General features: G+C 41.8%; 1 protein-coding gene across 3 annotated transcripts in view; it reads left to right on the top strand.

Moving 5' to 3' along the window:
- Positions 1-10257: 10257 nt before the first annotated feature.
- Positions 10258-20209, top strand: part of Alms1 (ALMS1 centrosome and basal body associated protein) — a 112825-nt gene continuing 102873 nt past the window's right edge. For 2 of the 3 annotated variants that reach the window (XM_090336691.1, XM_090336690.1), the window contains exons 1-2: positions 10258-10813; positions 18817-18942. In XM_090336691.1, the coding sequence (XP_090192817.1) occupies positions 10337-10813; positions 18817-18942 (603 nt within the window). In that variant the 5' untranslated portion in view covers positions 10258-10336. The remainder of the gene's footprint in view (positions 10814-18816; positions 18943-20209) is intronic. The other variant, XM_090336692.1, reaches the window with a different exon arrangement.

Genomic DNA, 20209 nt, shown 5'->3' with positions numbered 1-20209 from the left:
TGGTCTCCTTTGTGGTCGTCCTGAGACATGGGCATTACAATCACATTTCACAGTGGCAGAGGCCACAGAGTGGTACTTACCCAATGGAGGAAAGTGAATCTGGCTGTATAATAGGCAACAGGGCCAGAATGACAACTGAAATGGTTTGATGGATAGGAAATTCTGAGGTAGCTCACATGGCATACAAAGAACCATACAGAGGCAGTCCACTAAGATTCTACTCACATAGTAAAAATATTTTTTTTTGATATTTTTTATTGTAATTAATAAAAGGGTCACATGACATTTGCCAGATAGAAGGTGCATTAGTTCACATACATTGATACCCTTTCACATGTCTTGGTCCCCATACCCTCCTCCCACCCCCCATATTGTTTTCCCCCTTCCCTATCCAATTTCAAATAACCAAATACAAATATATCTGATATATCAGATAACAAAGTGAGATACTGTAACAATATGAGATAACCAAGGGACAGCAAAAGAGATGAGAGATAGCATAGTATCTTAAGGACAACAATCATTCATAATATGGCTTTTGTTTCTGTATCCTAGAGGTCCTTTCAATTAGCATCATACTATATGGCCTTATGTATCAAGGTTTTGTTCTATTGCAAAACTCTGCTAGGAGAGCCCAAGGTTTCTACTGATTATGACAAATGAGGGAAACCATTAAGCCTGGCTTACTTCACTTAATATGATTTTTTCTAAGTCTTTCCATTTCCTAATAAATGGGGCGGTGGCATTCTTTCTGACAGCAGCATAGAATTCCATTGTGTACAAATACCACATCTTGTTGATCCATTCATCAACTGAGGGACATCTAGGTTGGTTCCATATCTTTGCTATGGTCAATAGTGCTGCAATGAACATTGTTGTGCTAGTGGATTTAGTATGTCCTTGTTTCTGGATGATTGGGTAAATGCCAAGTAGTGGAATTGCTGGGCCATAGGGGAGCTCTATGTTTAGCCTTTTGAGGCACTGCCATACTGCTTTCCAGAGTGGTTGAACAAGTTTGTACTCCCACCAACAGTGTAGTAGTGATCCCTCCTGGCCACATCCCCTCCAGCATCTGTTGTTATTAGTTTTCCTGATCCTGGCCCTTCTAACTGGAGTGAGGTGGAATCTTAGAGTTGTTTTGATTTGCATTTCTTTTATGACCAGAGATGTTGAGTTTCTTCATGTGTCTATATGCCGGGGCCAACCGGCAGCAAACCAGGGTTCGCAGATTGGGGTTCCTGAAATAGGGGACAAGGACTAGGAAGAAAAAGAAGAGAGACAGACACACGGGGTCCGGGATGTCCGCAGTCCAGGTAAAGACTGCCGAGACTGCTGCGTTTATTTTCCACTCCCCCTTCTTCCCTCCTCCTCACCCAGGGAACCTCCAGGTGTTACATTCATATGGTAATTCTCAGGTCATTTACATAGAATAGGGCCAGAAAGCAATAAGACAATAAAGCCATCGTCTGATGCAAGTCAAGGTACAGTTTGATTCCACTCTGGCTCCCAACATCTATAGGCCATTTTTGTTTCTTCTTCAGAGAAGACTCTCTTTAAATTTCATATGGAATAATAAAAGACCCCGTATAGCAAAAACACTTCTTGGCAGAAAGAACAGAGCAGGAGGAATTTTAATACCAAACATTAGACTATATTACAGAGCTATAATTATCTAAACAGCTTGGTACTGGCACAAGAACATGCCTGAAGACCAATAGAGTAGAACTGAGGACCCAGATATTAAACCACAGACCTATGGCCACCTAATCTCTGACAAGGGAGCCAAAAAAATAGAATGGAAGAAAGATAGCCTGTTCAACAAGTGGTGCTGGCAGAACTGGTTAAGCACCTGCAGAAAACTAAAGTTGGATCCTTCTTTGTCACCCTGCACTAGAATTAACTCCAAATGGATCAAAGACCTGGAGGTAAAAGCTGACACACTGAAAACTCTACAGGAAGGAATAGGAGATACACTAGGCCTCCTTGGCACAGGTCGAAACTTTCTTAATAAGGACCAAGAATCACCACAAATCAGAGAAAGGCTGGATAAGTGGGACTGCATTAAACTGCAGAGCTTTTGTATGGCAAAGGACATAGCTAGTAAATTAATTAGGAAACCTACAGAGTGGGAGAAGATCTTCACCAACTATACAATGGACAAAGGCCTCATATCTAAAATATATCAACAACTCAAAAAATTGAATCACTCCAAAACTAACCTCCAAAGTAACAACCATCCCATTAAAAATGGGCCAAAGACTTAAAGAGGGTCTTCTCTGAAGTAAAAATATATTTTCAAAAACCCTTTAGGTGTATGAAAAGAATCTTGACTTAAGCTATCATGAAAGTTCATGGCCTCTCTCCCTTTTCCCATTTCTGAATCAGCTCAAGGTCTAGGATCTGCTGAATGGAGAGACTGGGACTCTTGAATTTTATGCTAACTTAATTAGATAAAACAACTTGTATTCCTAGTCTTTCCCAAAGGGACTTATGCCTGTTTACCATGGTAACTGAACCCGGGGAAAGAAAAATATCCAGACCTTCCAGGAATTATCAACATTTAGCTCTGAGTTAAAGTACATCCCTGAGGGATTTGTCATTCGGGATGGGACTATGTTTTCAGAATCAGATGATGAAATGTGGATTAGTATTCTTTTCACAGTGGTCCAGTAAGTCTTCAAATACATTTTTTTTTCCCGCCACTCCTGGAGCTTAAACTCACAGCTTAGGCACTATCCCTGAGCTTCTTTGCTCAAAGATAGACCCCACTACTTGAGCCACAGCACCACTTCCTGTTCATATGGTACTGAAGAATCGAACCGAGGGCTTCATGAATGCTAGGCAAGCACTCTACCACTGACCTACATTACCAGATCTTCAAAATGCTTTATGTTAATTTTCCTAATTTTTGAATTGCAGCTGAAGTAGAAGCTAACAGAAAGATGGAATCGTGTCTACTATTATTAAAAAAAAAGCTAAATGGAAATTCTCTCTCTCTCTCTCTCTCTCTCTCTCACACACACACACACACACACACACACACACTCACACACACACAAATTATAAACCAAAGGAGGTTTTTTTTAGAATGATTAACCTGTCAGTTGGTGAACTGAGTGAGGATAATCTGCCTTTAGTATGGAGGGCATCATCCAGTTAGACAGGGGTTTGGGTAAAATAAGCCATTTTTGGAGCTTGGAAACTTTCTAGTCTCACAACTCACAATTCTTATATTTGAACTGTAGGATTTTTGCCAGAAAACTCTGGAATTAAAGTTTTGCATTTAGATGGAAAATTATACTATCATCCTTCATTGCTCTGAGGACTTCTAACTTGGACTGAGCTTACCCTACCACCATCCTTGGGTCTTCAGTCTATTATGGTTCTTTTTGGTCAGTTTCCATAATAAATCCTTTATCATCCCTCTCTACAATTCTATTGGCCTTTCTTTCTCTGGAGAAATACACTGTCTAAGAAAGAAGCAAGGCAATAAGGCTGGTTGGTACACATAGAAATGTCTGTATCTGGCTGGGAGTTTGGTCTAGTGGTAGAGTGCTTGCCTAGCATGCACAAAATACCCAGGTTCGATTCCTCGGTACCACATACATAGAAAAAAAAAGCTGGAAGTGGTGCTGAGGCTCAAGTGGTAGAGCTCTAGCCTTGAGAAAGTCCAAAGACAGTGCTCAGGCCCTGAGCTCAAGCCCAGGATGGGCCAAAAAAAAAAAAAAAAAAAAAAGAAATGTCTGTATCTGTTCATCTAGAAATAGATAAGTTTAAAGATGGCTTAATGACCTGCTCAGACACAGGTATTGAGCTTCCTAGGAGGAAAACCAGGAGGTGCGTGTCATACAAGCTCTATATTACAAGTATTACAAAATACGATTTCTCTTACAGTCAGAATTCATAGAGCAACAGAGGCAGGGGAGTGTGGCTTTGTGGTTGTGGTAGAGGCTTACCTAGCATGCACGAAGCCCTGGGTTCAATGCTTTGGTACCACATACACAGAAAAAGCCAGATGTGGTGCTGTGGCTCAAGACTAGAGTGCTAGCCTTGAGAAAGCTCAAGGACAGTGCCAAGTCCCGGAGTTCAAGCCCCAAGAATGGCAAAACAAAACACACCACACACACACACACACACACACACACACACACACACACACACACACAGCTCATGGAACAGGGAACCAAAGAGATGGAATTGATAGTGTTTTCAATAACACACTTGCAAAATATTTGCTTTCTCTTTTTAGTATTTTTGATTTGAAGTTCTGTGTGACCAAAGAACTAATGTTTCTATTGGTAGATAAAACAGGGTGCTTTGGCATTGGAAGTTGAAACTGTCACTGGAGAAAAAAAGCCTCTTTTCTATCAAAATATTTTGCTTCCTTTCTGTTAATCTTGTGATAATTTTTCTGCAAAGTTGCTGTATTAGCCAGATGGCTTGGTCTTTGTTAATTACATCTTAATTATATCCTTTTCCTGCTGCAGTTTAATTAGGACATGCTATTAGAAGCTCCTTGAATTTTTATTACATCCTGTGAACTAGGCAGCATCCTTTTGCGGATTGTGAACATGAGCTCAGCCAATGGGAGCAAAGGGGCTGGGCCTGTTGGGTTAGGGATAAAAAAGGAGTGGCCTGTGTGATCTATGTGCATGCTTGGGAGAGTTTTGGTTGATGGCATCCCTCTGCACAAATAAACTTTGCCTTGTTGAGATCCTTTTGAGTTAGTATTTTTATTCCAACATCTTGACTTATTCCTAACACACCTGATCACATTGTACTAGTGCACTTCGATTAACAGGTTAAAAATGAGTTTTCTTTTCTTTTTTTGTTATTATTATGCATAAATTTATAAGGTATTATAGTTGCAAAAATTCCAACGAATACATTAAAGCAAAAACTCATTATGAATGGTCTTTGAGGTTATAAACTAAAAAGGAGTTTTCTTTTTCTTTTTTTGTCAGTCCTGGGGCTTGAACTTAGGGCCTGAGCACTGAACTTGGGCTTTCTCAAGGCTAGAGCTCTACCACTTGACACACAGCACTACTTCTGGCTTTTTCTATGTATGTGTTACTGAGGAAGCGAACCTGGGTCTTCATGCATACCAGGTGAGCACTCTACTACTAGGCCAAACTCCTGGCCCCAAAAAGGAGATTTCTATTTGGCTAGTATAACTGATACTGATTATCACAGGGAAATAGGAATATTGCTTCAAAATTGAGAGAAGAATATATCCAGAACTAGGTGATCTTCTGGAACACAACCTCAATAGTGTAGATATCTAATCATAACATTTAAAGAAAGGTTACAATTACCCTATGTTAACAGGCCCGCTCAGAAATGGAGTTTTGAGCCACACATTTGGGTGACAAGACTAACTGTCTGAGATATCTGAGAGAAAGGAAGATGTAGTCTGTATTATAGTATTGTTAGGTTTCCTTGGGAGAACAGTCACTTCTTCACCTACCTGAAACCAGCAATCACCTATCAGTCACCTGTGAGCCAGTAAAGAATCCCACTTTTTGACTCATGCATCCCTGGGACAGTGAAAGGTTCCCCAGGCTCTGAGATCACTTTCACATCTGCTGTGGTCCTACCTCCTTCCTTTCCTTATATAATCCAGCTCAACATAAGCCATCTCCTCTTTCTCTTTTTCCTTCTCTTCTGTCTCTATAACACCTCCATCTCATGAGGGCAGGCAGTTTGCTTCTCCCCACTTCCCCCCAGTAAATTCTGTCCTGCCTCTAGGCCAACCTTACAGTGTTAATGTTCTAGAACTTGTGCCCAGTTGGATAAATGATTGGAGCTCATCTTATTGTTCTTTATATTAAATATATAATTACACACATATAATAAATGTCTGCTTTGTACATTAAAAGTTTCTTGGTAACTTTATTTAAGCAGATGTTTTGATTATCTGACACTATGTAACAAATCATTTCAAAATTTTATTTTATTTATTTATTTTTGCCAGTCCTGGGCTTGAGCTCAGGGCCTGAGCACTGTCCTTGGATTTTCTCAAGGCTAGAGCTCTACCACTTGAGCCTCAGCACCACTTCCAGCTTTTTTTTTCTATGTATGTGGTACCGAGGAATTGAACCCGGGTCTTCATGCATGCTAGGCAAGCACTTTAACCACTAGGCCAAACTCCTGGCCCCTCAAAATTTTATTTCTTATTGAGTGTGGTGGTGCCTGTAATTTCAGCATTCAAGGATCGGAGACAGGAGGATTGATCATGAGTTTGAGGCCAGCATGGGCTATGCAGTGAAACTGAGACTCTATTTTAAACAACAACAACAACCACAAAAAGCATTTTATTGATTTCTATACTTCTATAGTGTTTTTTGGAAGGGTCTGGGGTTTGAACTCAGGACCTGGGTACTGTCCTTGAATTTTCTCAAGTGCTCTCTATCACTTGAGCCATAGCACCACTTTTGGCTTTTTCTGTATATGTGGTACCAAGAAATCGAACCCAAGGCCTAATGCATGCTAGGCAAGCACTCTATCACTAAGCCATACTCCGGACCAACTAAATAGTTCTTTCCAATATTTAAAAAAATGATTTATTTTATCATCTGTAGTTGTACAATGGAGTTTCATTTCAACAAATCTAATTTGTGAGTGCAATACATCTTGATGAGTGTCACTCCTTTCATCATTCTCTCCTATCTCTCCCAATCCCATCCATCCTATTTTCTTATTGCTTATAATGAAAGACCACATTCTTGCAGAAATTGACATGTAGAGTATGTTCCAAATAAAAGACACTCAAAATGTGACTTGTTTGGAATTGACCATCGAATTGGGTAAAGCAAAAGGCAGAATCTCCATTTTATATTTATTTATTTTTTAATTTTATTGTATTTAATAAAAGGGTAACATGATATTTGCCAGATAGAAGGTGCATTAATTCACATACATTGATACCCTTTCACATGTCTTGGTCCCATTACCCTCCCTCCATTTTATATTTATGAATAAAAAACTAATAGCCTATGAAATCCAGTGGAGATAACTCAGTTCTAGGAAACTAGAGAGCAGATGTCTGCAGTTCACCCTAGAGCAGCTTAACTTGGCACCTTAACCAAGTGGTGTGGATGGAAGGCATGAAGATTGTATATGAACTAAAAAATATGGACTTTGTTAAGTTTTACCTGGTTACAACTTCTGTTAAATACCCCGTTGTTGCAAGCAGCATCCAGTTATGAGCCAGCATCCAGTTGTGATTTGAAGGTCACAACCTTCAAAAGGTGAGTTCAGAACATAGAATCGCCTTATGTCATGGATGAGACAGTAATTTTGTACTCATAGAAATAGAAACATAGGACTTAGGAGTGGTAGAGTATAACATTCATGAAGATCTGGGTTCAGTTCCTTGGTACTACATACACAGGAAAAGCTGGAAGTGGTGCTGTGGCTCAAGTGGTAGAGCCTTAGCCTTGAGAAAGCCTAAGGCCAGTGTCCAGGCTCTAAGTAAGCCCCAGGACTGGAAAAAAAGAAATATAAACAGATTTCAGGCTATCCTCAACTGGCTTATATTTTATATTTGCCTATCAATATCTGCCTAAATGATCTATCAATCTATCTAATCTCTACACAGCCATACACACATGTATGTATATAGAGACAATAAATCTACATAGGTCATAAATCAACTTTTATCATTTTTTCTGCTTATAGAAACCTAAAAATGAAGCTATTAATGGATTAATTTAATCATCAGTGAAAATGATTCATCCTAAGGCAGTGTTTGCCACCAGGAGCCAACTGCAAGTTATAATCAGCTTCCCTCCCACCCATACAAATACCTGGAGGTGCATTTCATTTTCTGCCCACCTAATTCCCCCAGGAGCCAAATGGGAGGGGAAATCAAAAGTTCTCCAATAGGCAGACATCTGTATCAGCTCCAGTGAAAACCAAATCCATCCCAGATTCTATACAGAATCTTTTTAGCCAGTCCATTCAATCTGATCTTCATTTCATTTGACATCTACCAAACAGCTTCTTAACATGCCAAAGACTATTTTAGAGACTGAAACAGTAGTATGCAAAATAGACAAAATCCCTACTCTCATGGAGCTTACATTCTAGCAGTGACAGGAGGTAGAAAAGAAGCAAATGTTGGGTTAAGTGCTAAGAAGAAAAGTAAAGCATGGGTAAGGATTTGAGTGTATTGAGTTGTCAGAGGCCTTTCTGATAGAATGAGCAGATTGTAGAGGTAGTTCTGTCAGTGAGAAGAGCAGGTACCGGGGCTCTGAGGTAGAAGTACTTTCTGCAGGTACTCACTGTTCCTAAACAGTGAGGAGGCTGACAAGGCTGAAGTAGGCAAGTGAAGATGGGCAGGAATTAGGGTACGAGACATTTAAATGGGTTGTTGTAGGTTGTTGTGGGGCACAGTACTAGGACTATAGAGTGGATTGGAAAAACATTTCAAGGCTTAAACACATCATTTTTGCTCTCATCTGTACAGAATTATCTATGATGGAAACCATGACTCTAAATGTTCCACCTCTAGCCCTTTTCTATTTCTGTGTATCAAATTTTAATGTCTTGTTTGTATTTAAATGGTAATTACAAAACAAGTTTTGACTCATGCAAAGAATCACCAGTGTCTTCTTGCTGCTAACAGGATTTCACTTTTTTTCTTTTCTTTTGCCAGTCATAGGACTCAAACTCAGGGCCTGGGCACTATTCCTGAGCTTCTTTTGCTCAAGGCTAGCACTCAACCACTTGAGCCACAGTACTGGCCTTTTCTGTTTATGTGATACAGAGGAAATGAACCCAGGGCTTCGTGCACGCTAGGCACTCTACCACTAGGACAAACTCCCAGCCCAGTACAGAGAGGTTTTTTCCCTTCAATTTCTTTCTTCTATTCAGAAACTAGACAATAGTAAGAAGTGGATGGAGAGTAAAGAATGAGGAAGGAAAAGAGAAAGGTGGTGGCAATATATCCAAGAAGAACATTAAATACCTTGTACCTTCTTTCATTGTCTCTTAGCTCCTAGATGAAGGAAACCACACACAGGCAGGTTCAGCAGAGCAGTTCTTTGAACCTATGGGCAGGTTAGAATTGGGGATGCAGGAATATGATTTATGTGAGTTGTTTGAATCCAGGTTTTCATGTGTTTGTTTGGGTGTAGGGCTGCTTTGGAATATCAAAGTCAGTAACCTGAACTGTAAGTACCAATATAGTACTCTTCCATTCTGGGTAGGGTTCCATTCTATCAGTGTCTACTGTCTTTTCTCATCTTTTGGGTTTTCTGTTTTGACAGATGCTTATTACAAATGGTTATTTTTCCTTCAGAGTGTATCATGGACCTTTAATTTTCTTTCTATCTATCTATCTATCTATCTATCTATCTATCTATCTATCTATCTATCTATCTATGGCTATATTTGCATAGTACTTTGGAACCAGAGTTGGGATCATTAAGAGTGTAAGGGTGAGAAAAGTGGGTATGTTAAGGTGCATTTTCTGATGTCTCCAAATTTCTCTACTCAAAGATTGTGGAGGCTCCATTATCCCAGTAACTCCAGGGTGAAGAGGGTTGCAGTTCCAGGCACGTGTAGGCAAAGTTACTGAGACTTCCATCTCAACAAATTCATGGAGAGACCCCATCTTGGCTGATTTTCAGCATTGCTGAGTTTACAACGATTTGCCTAAGAGAACTGTGAGCTACTGCACAATAATCACCAAGTTATTACTACTAACTCCTCCACATTTAGTTATTTTAATTATCGAATGTTTTTATCCTCATTTTATAGATTACTCAGAGTCCCCCCACTGTTAGGTAGTGATCTGAGCGTTTGACATTTTGGATGCCAACGCCCAGTTGTTAAACGGTCTGGTTGCTATACAGTCAGCGACACAGGCAAGTCTTTAAAAAAAAAAAATCTCTAATTAGTGAGTGTGGTCTGATTTCTTTGTGGAAGAGGTAAGAAAACAAAACAACCTGCGGGATAAATCCTCCCTGTGCCTGGCTGTCAGCGCCTCGCGAGGAGCTCGGGGTGGGTTTATTGTGAGCTTACAGTACTATGAGCAAGGCCCCAGCCAGTGACCAGGGGCAGGTGGGGTGGTGACGTCACCTCTGGCAATCCCCGCCCCGTCACCTTCCGGCCCGCCCCGCCCTGCGGGGCGTCCTTAGCAACCCGCGCGCTCGCTCTTAGCCCCGCCCCGTAGGAGGCAGAGGCAGTATCTGCGCTTGCGCGCGGCCGCAACCGCCAGTCAGCTCGCTTCCCCTCCCTTCCCTGCCCCCCCCTCGCCTCCTCCTCCTCCTCTTCCTCCTCTTCCCCCCTCCTCCTTCTCCACCACAGCCGCCCGGAGCGTGACGCCAACATGGAGCCCGAGGACCTGCCGTGGCCGGGCGAGCTGGAGGAGGAAGAAGAAGAGAAGAAAGAGGAGGAGGAGGAGGAAGAGGCGGTGGGGGACGACGTTGCGGTGGAGGACGACGTTGCGGTGGAGGACTACTATGTAGTTGAGGAAGACTCTGCGGCGGCGGGGGACGAAGCCGAGGTAGCGGACCCGGAGGTGGTGGCCGAGGAGGCGGTGGTAACGGAAGAGGAGTCGGCCCAGTCGGACGGGACTGTGGTGGTGGTGGAGGTGGAGGAAGAGGGGAGGTCGGAGGTGGACCTGGATTTCGACTTCGAGTTCCAGTCGCAGTCCCACGAGAGTACCGACGCGGAGGAGGACGAAGACGACGAAGAGGACGACGAGGCCAGGGCCTGGCTGCAGGCGCCCGCCGAAGTGAATTTCCCTCCGCCGCCGCCGCCGCGGCACAGCTACTTGACGGGCGAGCGGACCTCCAAGGAGAAGGTGCGCGGGGCCGGGGCGCGGGGCCGGGGCGCGGGGCGCGGGAGCGGGGCCCCGGCCGGACCCTGTGCCCGACAGGCAGCCAGCTTCGCCTCTGCTGGCGTCGGGCGCTCGGGCCCCGCCCGGTCACCGGCTTCACCCCCGCCCCCGTGGCGCCCCGGCTCTTTTGCACCGCGGCAGGTGTTGGGAGGAAGGGCCGAGGCGGGGCGTACAGCATCCCGCGTAGTTCCCGGGCGAGCCGTTGCCGGGGACGCGGCGCCGACCTCCCCCGAGGTTCTCCCGCGGGAGACGTCCCGGGAGGCCCTGCGCCTTCGCTGGTAGTTACTCCGGAAAAGGGGAAAGCACAGTCCTTGGTGGAAAGAGGAGAAAGAGCTGGGTTTAGGGCTGATTTGTGAAGAGGACTTTTCAAATAGCACAACCTCGCTGGAGAGTGAAGTTCGCTTAGCTCGCAGGAGGCCGTCCTCGATCTCCTGGTGGTCTTTTAAGTGTGTGTGTGTGTGTGTGTGTGTATGTGTATACACACACGTGTGTACTCCCGTGGGTCCTTGTACTGGAGCTTCAACTCTGGTCTCCATGCTGTTGCTTATTTTCCCCCTCCACTGTGGCTCTCTGCCATTTGAGCCACACTTCTGATTTTTTTTTTTTTGCTAGTCCTGGGCTTGAGCTCAGGGCCTGAGCACTGTCCTTGGACTTTCTCAAGGCTAGAGCTCTACCACTTGAGCCTCAGCACCACTTCTGGCTTTTTTCTATGTATGTGGTGCCGAGGAATTGAACCCGGGTCTTCATGCATGCTAGGCAAGCACTTTAACCACTAGGCCAAACTCCCGGCCAACACACTTCTGATTTTTTTTGATGGTCACTTGGGGTGAGACCTTCAGATCTCAGCCTCATGAGCCACCCATGCCCGATTGGGCTTTAACTTTTAATGGAGTCATGAACAGTGTTTGAAATCTTTGCATTTCCTGTTGTATTCCCTCACCCCCTTCACTCATATTCCCTAGCTTCCATCCAGTGTTCAACATCTTCCACTTTAGCCGCTTACCATTTCACAGAAAAAGAACCTTTTACACCATTTTTTTTTTTTTTTTGCCAGTCCTGGGCTTGAGCTCAGGGCCTGAGCACTGTCCTTGGACTTTCTCAAGGCTAGACCTCTACCACTTGAGCCTCAGCACCACTTCCGGCTTTTTTCTGTGTATGTGGTACCATGGAATCGAACCCGGGTCTTCATGCATGCTAGGCAAGCACTTTAACCAGTAGGCCAAACTCCCTGCCCCTTTTACACCATTTTTATGAAAGAGACTGGACTGATTATTATTATTATTATTTTTTTTTTGCCAGTCCTGGGCTTGAGCTCAGGGCTTGAGCACTGTCCTTGGACTTTCTCAAGGCTAGAGCTCTACCACTTGAGCCTCAGCACCACTTTCGGCTTTTTTCTATGTATGTGGTACTGAGGAATCGAACCCCGGTCTTCATGCATGCTAGGCAAGCACTCTGCCACTAGGCCAAACTCCCTGCCCTAGAATGATTATTTTTTAAACCATAGAAGGATTATATAGGAATTCTTTTGTGTTTGAAAATAACACCAGTGAAACTGTTATGTGTCTGGATTCCTTTCAGGACATAGGCTTAGGTTAATTCTAGTAATTTGTGACTTTCTTAGAAAAATCATGTTAGCAAGGATTTCTGCTTAATTATAATGGAATGCTACACAGTATTTATTTTTCATTTCATATATGATTATTTTTTCTCACTCTTAGTATTATGTAATTATGTTTATTTTGCTGTTTGACTAGGGAGATGCTTAGTTTTCATCCAAAGAAACAGCTCTTGGAGTTATTTATTTTGTCAGTCCTGGGCCTGAACTCCGGGCCTGGGCACTGTCCCTGAGCTCTTCAGCCCAAGGCTATCACCATACTTGTGAGCCAAGCCCCAGTTCTCCTTTTCTAGGAGTCAATTGGAGATTAGAGTTTCAAGTCTTTTTGTGCTGGGCTGGTTTTGAACTTTGATCCTTAGATCTCAGCCTCCTGAGTAGCTAGGATTACAGGCGTGAGCCACCACGGCTGGCTATCATGATGTTTTTGAGACTGACTCATTGTGTAGCTTGTATCAACCAGTTCTTTATATCTTTGTCTTTTTTGGGGCCTGTCTGGGGTTTGAATTCATAGCTTCATCCTTGCTGATTAGACACTTTACCACTTGAGTTACACCTCCACCACTTTTAGTTTTAGTTGTTTCTGAGATAGGGACATACTTTTTTGCTTGGGCTGGACTGACACTAAGATCCTCCTGATTTTCCTGTCTTGAGTGGTTGAGACTAGACTATAGGTATGTCCAGCTAGTTCTTCATATGCTTTTTTTTTTTTTTTTTTTTTTTTTTTGCCAGTCCTGGGCTTGGGCTCAGGGACTGAGCACTGTCCTTGGACTTTCTCAAGGCTAGCACTCTACCACTTGAGACTCAGCACCACTTCCAGCTTTTTTCTATGTATGTAGTACTGAGGAATCGAACCCAGGTCTTTGTGCATGCTAGACAAGCACTTTACCACTAGGCCAAACTCCCAGCTCTTCATATGCTTTTTTAGCTGAATAATTGTTGTATGAATACACGGGATTTTATTTATCCATTCATCAGCTGATGAATGTTTGTTTCCATCTTTGCCTATTCGAATTATTGGGATATATAGTAACTCTATATTAGCCTTTAAGGGCCTGCTGAATTGTTTTCTAGGGTAGCTGTACCCTGTACCATTTTATGTTCCTACTAAATTATATGAAAGTTCCAGTTTCCCACATATTCACCAGCATTTGACTTTTTTTTTTTTTTTTTTGGGAGTGGGCCTTGAACTCTGGGTCTGGGTGCTGTCCCTGAGCTCTCCAGCTCAAGGCTACCACCCTATCCCTTGAGCCACAGCACCACTTCTGGTTTTCAGGTATTTAATTGGAGATGAGTCTCAAGGACTTTAGTGCCTAGGCTGGCTTTGAACTGTGATCCTCAGATCTCAGCCTCCTGAGTAGCTAGGGTTACAGGCATGAGCACTGGCTAGCATTTGACTTTTTTTTCCCCTCAGTCCTGGACTTGAACTCAGGGCCTGAGCACTGTCCTTGGACTTTCTCAAGGCTAGAGCTCTCTACTTGAGCCTCAGCACCACTTATAGCCTTTTTCTATGTATGTGGTACCAAGCATTTGACTTTCAACTGTAGCTACATACAACAACAAAAAATAAACCAAAATCAAACTTTTTTTTCTATTGAGTTATTTGAGATATTTTGGATACAATTCGATATCATTTTTAAGTTTTATTGCAAAGGTGATGTACAGAGGGGTTGCACTTACATAAGTCAGGTAATAAGCACATTTGTTTTTGAACAGTGTTACCCTCTCCCTCATTTTCTCCCACAGTTTACCCTCCTAATCCCCCTGCCTCCTTCCCCAACTTGTCCAGTATAGTGTCTAGTGATTATCACCGCTGGATTTGTTCACCCCTTTGTCCCACCCTTTCTGTGTTTCCCCTTCCCCTCTTCAAATCAGATAAACCATTTATATACAAGATAAAGACAACTCCATATCAGACACATGTTTTGCAATATTTTCTCTCATTTTGTACTCTGCTTTGTTTGATTTGGTGGTGTTGGGGCTTGATCCCAGCATGTTAAGTTACCACTGAGAACCCTTCCTAGCCTGTTTTTTTTTGGATGCCAGTCCTGGAGCTTGAACTCAGGCCTAGGTGCTACTCCTGAGTTTTTGTTTGTTTTTGTGTTCTTCCCTCTCCCCCTCACACAAAGGCTAGCATGGCACTCTACCACATAAATCCACTTCTGGCTTTTATTGCTTAATTGGAGATAAAAGTCTTATAGACTTTCCTACTTTGGCTGGCTTCAAACTATGATCCCTAGATCTCAGTCTCCTAAGTAGGTGTGAGCCACCGGCAAGTGGTTGTCTTTTTATTTTGTTGTCTTTGCTATGCTGAAGCTCTCTAGTTTGATTTAGTCCTTCCCATTTATTTTACTTAGTACTTGGAGATTTGGTGTAGATACTCTAGTGTTAATCCTTTTATTCTAGGAGTAAATCTATTTGGCCATGCTAAAATTGTCATGTTGAATTGTTAATATTTGGTTGAGAAGTTTTACATCAATGTTCATTAAGGATATTGGTCTGATACTATTTTTCCTTTAGCTCCTTTGGTCTTGGTATCAGAGTAATGGTGACTTCTAAATAGAAGTTTTTTTTTGTTTGTTTTGTTTTTTTGTGGGAAGGAGTGAGGGAGAGTTTGGGGATGACTGATATTCTTTTAGGATTCGCCTTATAGAATTTTCCAGTGTTTCTGGAATTTTTCTTTTTTCCTTTTTTTGGGTGGTGGTCCTGGGATTTGAACTCGGAGCCTAGGCACTATCTTGAACTTTCTGTTGTTGTTGTTCAAGGCTAGTGCTCTATCACAGACCTACTTCTGGCTTTTTTGGTGTTTATTTGAAGATAAGAATCTCTTGCACTTTCCTGCACAGGCTGACTTTGAACCATGATCCTTAGATCTCAGCTTCCTGAGTAGCCAGGATTATAGGTGTGAACCATTGATGCTTAGCTTGGAGTTTTCTTTTCTTTTTGCACGGGTGGGGGGGTAGGTTTGGGGGGGGGGACACAGGTGTTGGTGGGAGGTTTTGATTTAGTTTTCTTGTCATTAGCTGGTCAGATGTTTTTTCATGATTCAGTCTTGCTAGGTTGTATGTTCCTAGGAATTTGTTTCCTCTATACTATCCAATCAGTAGGATTACAATTGTTCAGTATGTTCCTTTTTTTTAACTTAATTTTTTTATTTAAAGAATTTATTAACATTGATTTTTATATTACATTTAACTTAATTAAAAAAAATCAAACCTAGGCCCTTAACACATCCTAGGCATTCTACCTAGTTAACTATATCTCTTCTCTCTTCTATTTCCCATTTTAGTTATTTGAATCTTCTTTTTTGTTTTTTTTTTTGTGTTGGTGGGTCATGGGGCTTGAACTTGGCCTGGGTGCTGTCCCTGAGGTCTTCAGCTCATGGCTACCATGCTACCCTTGAGCCCGACTTCCCATTTTGTAGAGGTTAATTGGAGATTAGAGTCTCAGGTCCTTTTGTGCCCGGGCTGTCTTTGAACCTGGATCCTTAGCTCTCAGCCTCCTGAATAGCTAGGATTACAGGCGTGAGCCACCAGCTCAGCTGAATCTCTCTTCTTTCGTCTTGTTTGTCAGTATGATTGATGTTTTAATTTTTATTTTTTGGGTAATGAGGTTTGAACTCAGGACCTTGCACTTGCTTGAGAGTGCTTTACCCTTGGCCATACTTTCTAGCTGGTGTTTTTTTGTTTTGTTTTTGTTTTTGTTTTTTTTTTTTGGTTGATAATCAAATAACTAATTCTTTATTTTCTTTATTTTCTTTATTTTATTTTTTGCCAGTCCTGGGGCTTGAACTCAGGGCCTGAATACTGTCCTTGGGTCATTTAAAAAATAATGTGTTGATTATATCTTTATATTTTCACTTTGTTCAAGTACCATTTTCCTGATTTTTGGTTGTTTGTTCTCCTTTAATATGCTTAAAACAATTCTAGAATCTTTAAGTGAGACTTCTTTTTTTTTCTTTTTTTAGGGTTAATTTCTTTTTTCTTTTTTGCTAGTCCTAGGGCTTGAACTCAGGGCCCTGAGCACTGTCGTTGGGCTTTCTCAAGGCTAGAACTCTACCACTAGAGCTTTACCACAGTAGAGCACAGTACCACTTAGGGCTTTTTCCTATGTATGTAGTACTGAGGAATAGACACTCTTCCCTCCCCCTCCCCTTTTTTTTTGTGTATGCTAGGCAAGCACTTTACTACTAGGCCACACTCCTAGCTCTAGGATTGATATCTGCAGTCTCTTCAAATGGGGCATATTTTCCTGTTTCTTTTTTCTTTTCTTTTCTTTTTTTTTTTTTTGCCAATCCTGGGGATGGAACTCAGTGCCTGAGCACTGTCCTTGGGCTTTTCATCAAGGCTAGAGCTCTACCACTTGAACCACATCACTTCCGGTTTTTCTATGTGTGTGGTACTGAGGAATCTACTTGGGTCTTTGTGTATGCTCGGCAAGTACTCTACCACTAGGCCAAACTCCTGGGCACATTTTCCCATTTCTTGTATTCTGTGTGTTTTGTTGAAAATTGAGTATTTAAAGAAACAACCAGTGCTCTGAGCATTGGAGATTGGGTCTGTGAAAAGAGAACATTTACTAATTAGCCTGGGTAAACATACATGCAACGTCCTTTTCAAGCCTTTTTTGAAGGTGTCTTCCGTGGGCTTGTACATGTGATTTTATTCCAGTTCTTCCATATTCTCAATTAAAAAAAAAAAATTTTTTTGCCCTTAAAGTTTCCCCCTTGTTTTTTCTGATAGCCCAAGACCTTCTATTATATTCCTCCACTCATAATCTCTTTTCTCTATTACCAGTGCAGTGTTGAGGTCCTGCAACTCTCATGCCATAGGTCCACTAGAGCTTGTAGTGATTTTCAATCTGAAATTTAAACCATTACCTATTCTTAGCAGTGCTCTGAGTTAGGTGTGACAGAAATAAGTCCCTTTGGGGCTGGGAGCATGGCCTAGTGGTAGAGTGCTTACATAGCAAGATTTTTTTGTTGTTTTTGCTTTTTGGTTGGTCGTGGGGCTTGAACTTTGGGCCTGGACATTGTCTTGGAGCTCTTCAGCTCAAGGCTAGCACCCTACCACTTGAACCACAGCGCCATTTCCGGTTTTCTGGTGGTTATTTGGAGATAACAGTCTGATTGTCATTTGTGCCTGGGATGGCTTTGAACTGGGATCCTAGATCTTGTCCTCCTTGAGTAGCTAAGGATTACAAGTGTGAGCCATGAGTACCTATCTAATGATGTTTGTTTTCTTTTTAGCTTGGAGTATCTCAACATTATGATTCACTTTTATACATAACATTTTCATCTGGTTCCAACTATATTTTTGTTGTTTTGATGCTACTTTTTTTTTTTTCCCCCCTCCAGAGACTCGTGCTTGTTAGGCAGGCACTCTGTTACTGAGCTATGGCTCTAGTCCTTTTTTGTGCTGATTATTTTTGAGATAAAGCTTTTATTTATTTACAATTTTTTTGGCCAGGCTTGAACTCAGGGCCTGGGCACTGTTCTTGAACACTTTCCTTTGCTCTGCCACTTGAGCCGCAACACTATTTCCAGCCTTTTCTGTGTATGTGGTACCGAGGAATTGAACCCGGGAGTTCATGTATGCTAGGCGAGTACTCTACCAGTAGGCCATACTCTTGGCCCTAGCTATCATTTTTATATGTGCATCTGGGTCACAGTCGGCCTCTTACAGGCTTCCTGTCATAAGTTGGGATGACAGATGCGAGTTACCATGGCCAGCTTCTTCCAATGAATTAGAATCTCTTGGACAGTGTTTACCAGGAACATGATATCCTGATCTCAGTCTCCTAGATATCTAGGATAATAGGTGGGTACTGTTGCTTCCAAGTATGATTGAGCAGGATTTTGTGAAATTTTCTTCTTAGTTGGACCTTGAACTATGATCCTTCTGATCTCACCCTCCCCAAATAGTTAAGATAATAAGTATGAGCCAGTGTAGCCTGACTCTATCCATACTGTTTTCTATACTTTTATTTTTAAAATTTGGATCTATTTATCAATTATATATTCGTTATCAATAATGTAAGTTTACAAATAACATTATGCTTAAAATGTGACTAAAGAAGTATTAATACCTTTATATACCATTATTGTGATAAACAACTTCAGCCAAGATAATGTTTTCCTGTGCTTTTTTCCTCACCTGCCTTGCTTTTGAAATTGCTTTTGATTTTGTAGGTTGGGATTGTACAGAAGAGGTATACATTTTAGCCCTAAACCTATATGGAAGTTGGTATACAAATTAGAACCCATCTGATATCTGACTTTTTCATTATTTATTGTTCTGATTTTTAATTTATTTCTCTGTTTACTACTATGTTTATGTTTGCTTTTGATTTGCAGATTGTTCCACTGACCTGTAACATATGGCAGCAGCCATTATATCAAGGCAATGTTAGAACACAAATTTCTGAAACCAGTTCTGTCACATTGGAAACAACAAGCCAGTGGAGTTTTGAGGATGATGAGGTAATTTTGAAGATCAACTGACAAACTTTTTTTTAAATTAGCAGCACAGAAGTTTGCTAAGAAGTATGTGAAGAAAAGGTATATTATTATTAGTGTTTTCTGCATTCCTGTATCTTTCTCTCCTATTTAAAAGTCAACTTTATTGATGTCTAAGTCAAATATAGAGACATTGTTTAGGTATACATCTTATCAAGTGAACTTTTTAGTTTTTGGTGGTACTGGAGTTTGAACTGAGGGCTTCTTGCTTTCTACATTCTACCTTTTTTTTTTTGCCAGTCTTGGGCTTAGCTCAGGGCTTGAGGACTGTCCTGGGATTTTTCTCAAGGCTAGAACTCTACCACTTGAGCCTCAGCACCACTTCTGGCTTTTTCTAAGTATGTGGTACCAAGGAATTGAACCCAGGTCTTCATGCATGCTAGGCAAGCACTCTACCACTAGGCCAAACTCCTGGCCCCTACATTCTACCTTTTTGAACCAAACTCCCATCCTATTTTTGCTGTATCCTATTTTTCATTTAGGATGTTGTGACCTAGAGCCTAAAAGTTGAAAAGAGGGTTGGGGCCGTAAGGCTGCAGTTGGAGGCAGTGGGAGTGAGGGATAAGGATTAGAATCGGCCACAATAGTGGCCGGAGGGTCATATTTATTTCCTACTTCTGGGGGGGCTCTCTGCTCTATCCCCGTCTTAGATATTAAATGTAGAATTTCTTTAAGCATCTCCTCCACCATCACCGGCCGGTCCTCCGACGGCTCATCATATCTTTCCTCCTTTATATTCAAATCTGAATTCTTTTTTTTTTTTTTCTTTTCTTTTTTTTTTATTGTAATTAGTAAAAGGGTTACATGATATTTGCCAGATAGAAGGTGCATTAATTCACATACATTGGTACCCTTTCACATGTCTTGGTACCCGTTTCCCTCCCCTCAAATCTGAATTCTTATACTCAATATCTACTGGCTGCTGTTCCCTTTTTACGATCTCAAACTCTCTCGGGCTGTGGCATATGGCTCAGCCTCAGGTTTCTCGGAAGGGTTCTTTAATTCAAGATTAAGTTTGGCACTCTCATGTCGAAGATCTAAACATTCATTTACTAAATTCCACAAAGTGATAGCCTCTGTAGGGGTCTTTTCAGGATCATTTATACCATAATAATCTTGAATTGCTTTCCTACCCTTAGCCAGATTTCTAAATTTAGGGTTCCCTCCTCTGGAAACCACGGGCATGCTTCCTCTGTAAACTGTAGGAAACTTTCAAGCTGCCCTTGTTCCA

The sequence above is a fragment of the Megascapheus bottae genome, chromosome 7 (assembly GCF_031878675.1).
Source record: "Megascapheus bottae isolate mThoBot1 chromosome 7, mThoBot2.hap1, whole genome shotgun sequence".
Taxonomy (NCBI): domain Eukaryota; kingdom Metazoa; phylum Chordata; class Mammalia; order Rodentia; family Geomyidae; genus Megascapheus; species Megascapheus bottae.
This window is presented reverse-complemented; position numbering and strand designations above follow the sequence as displayed.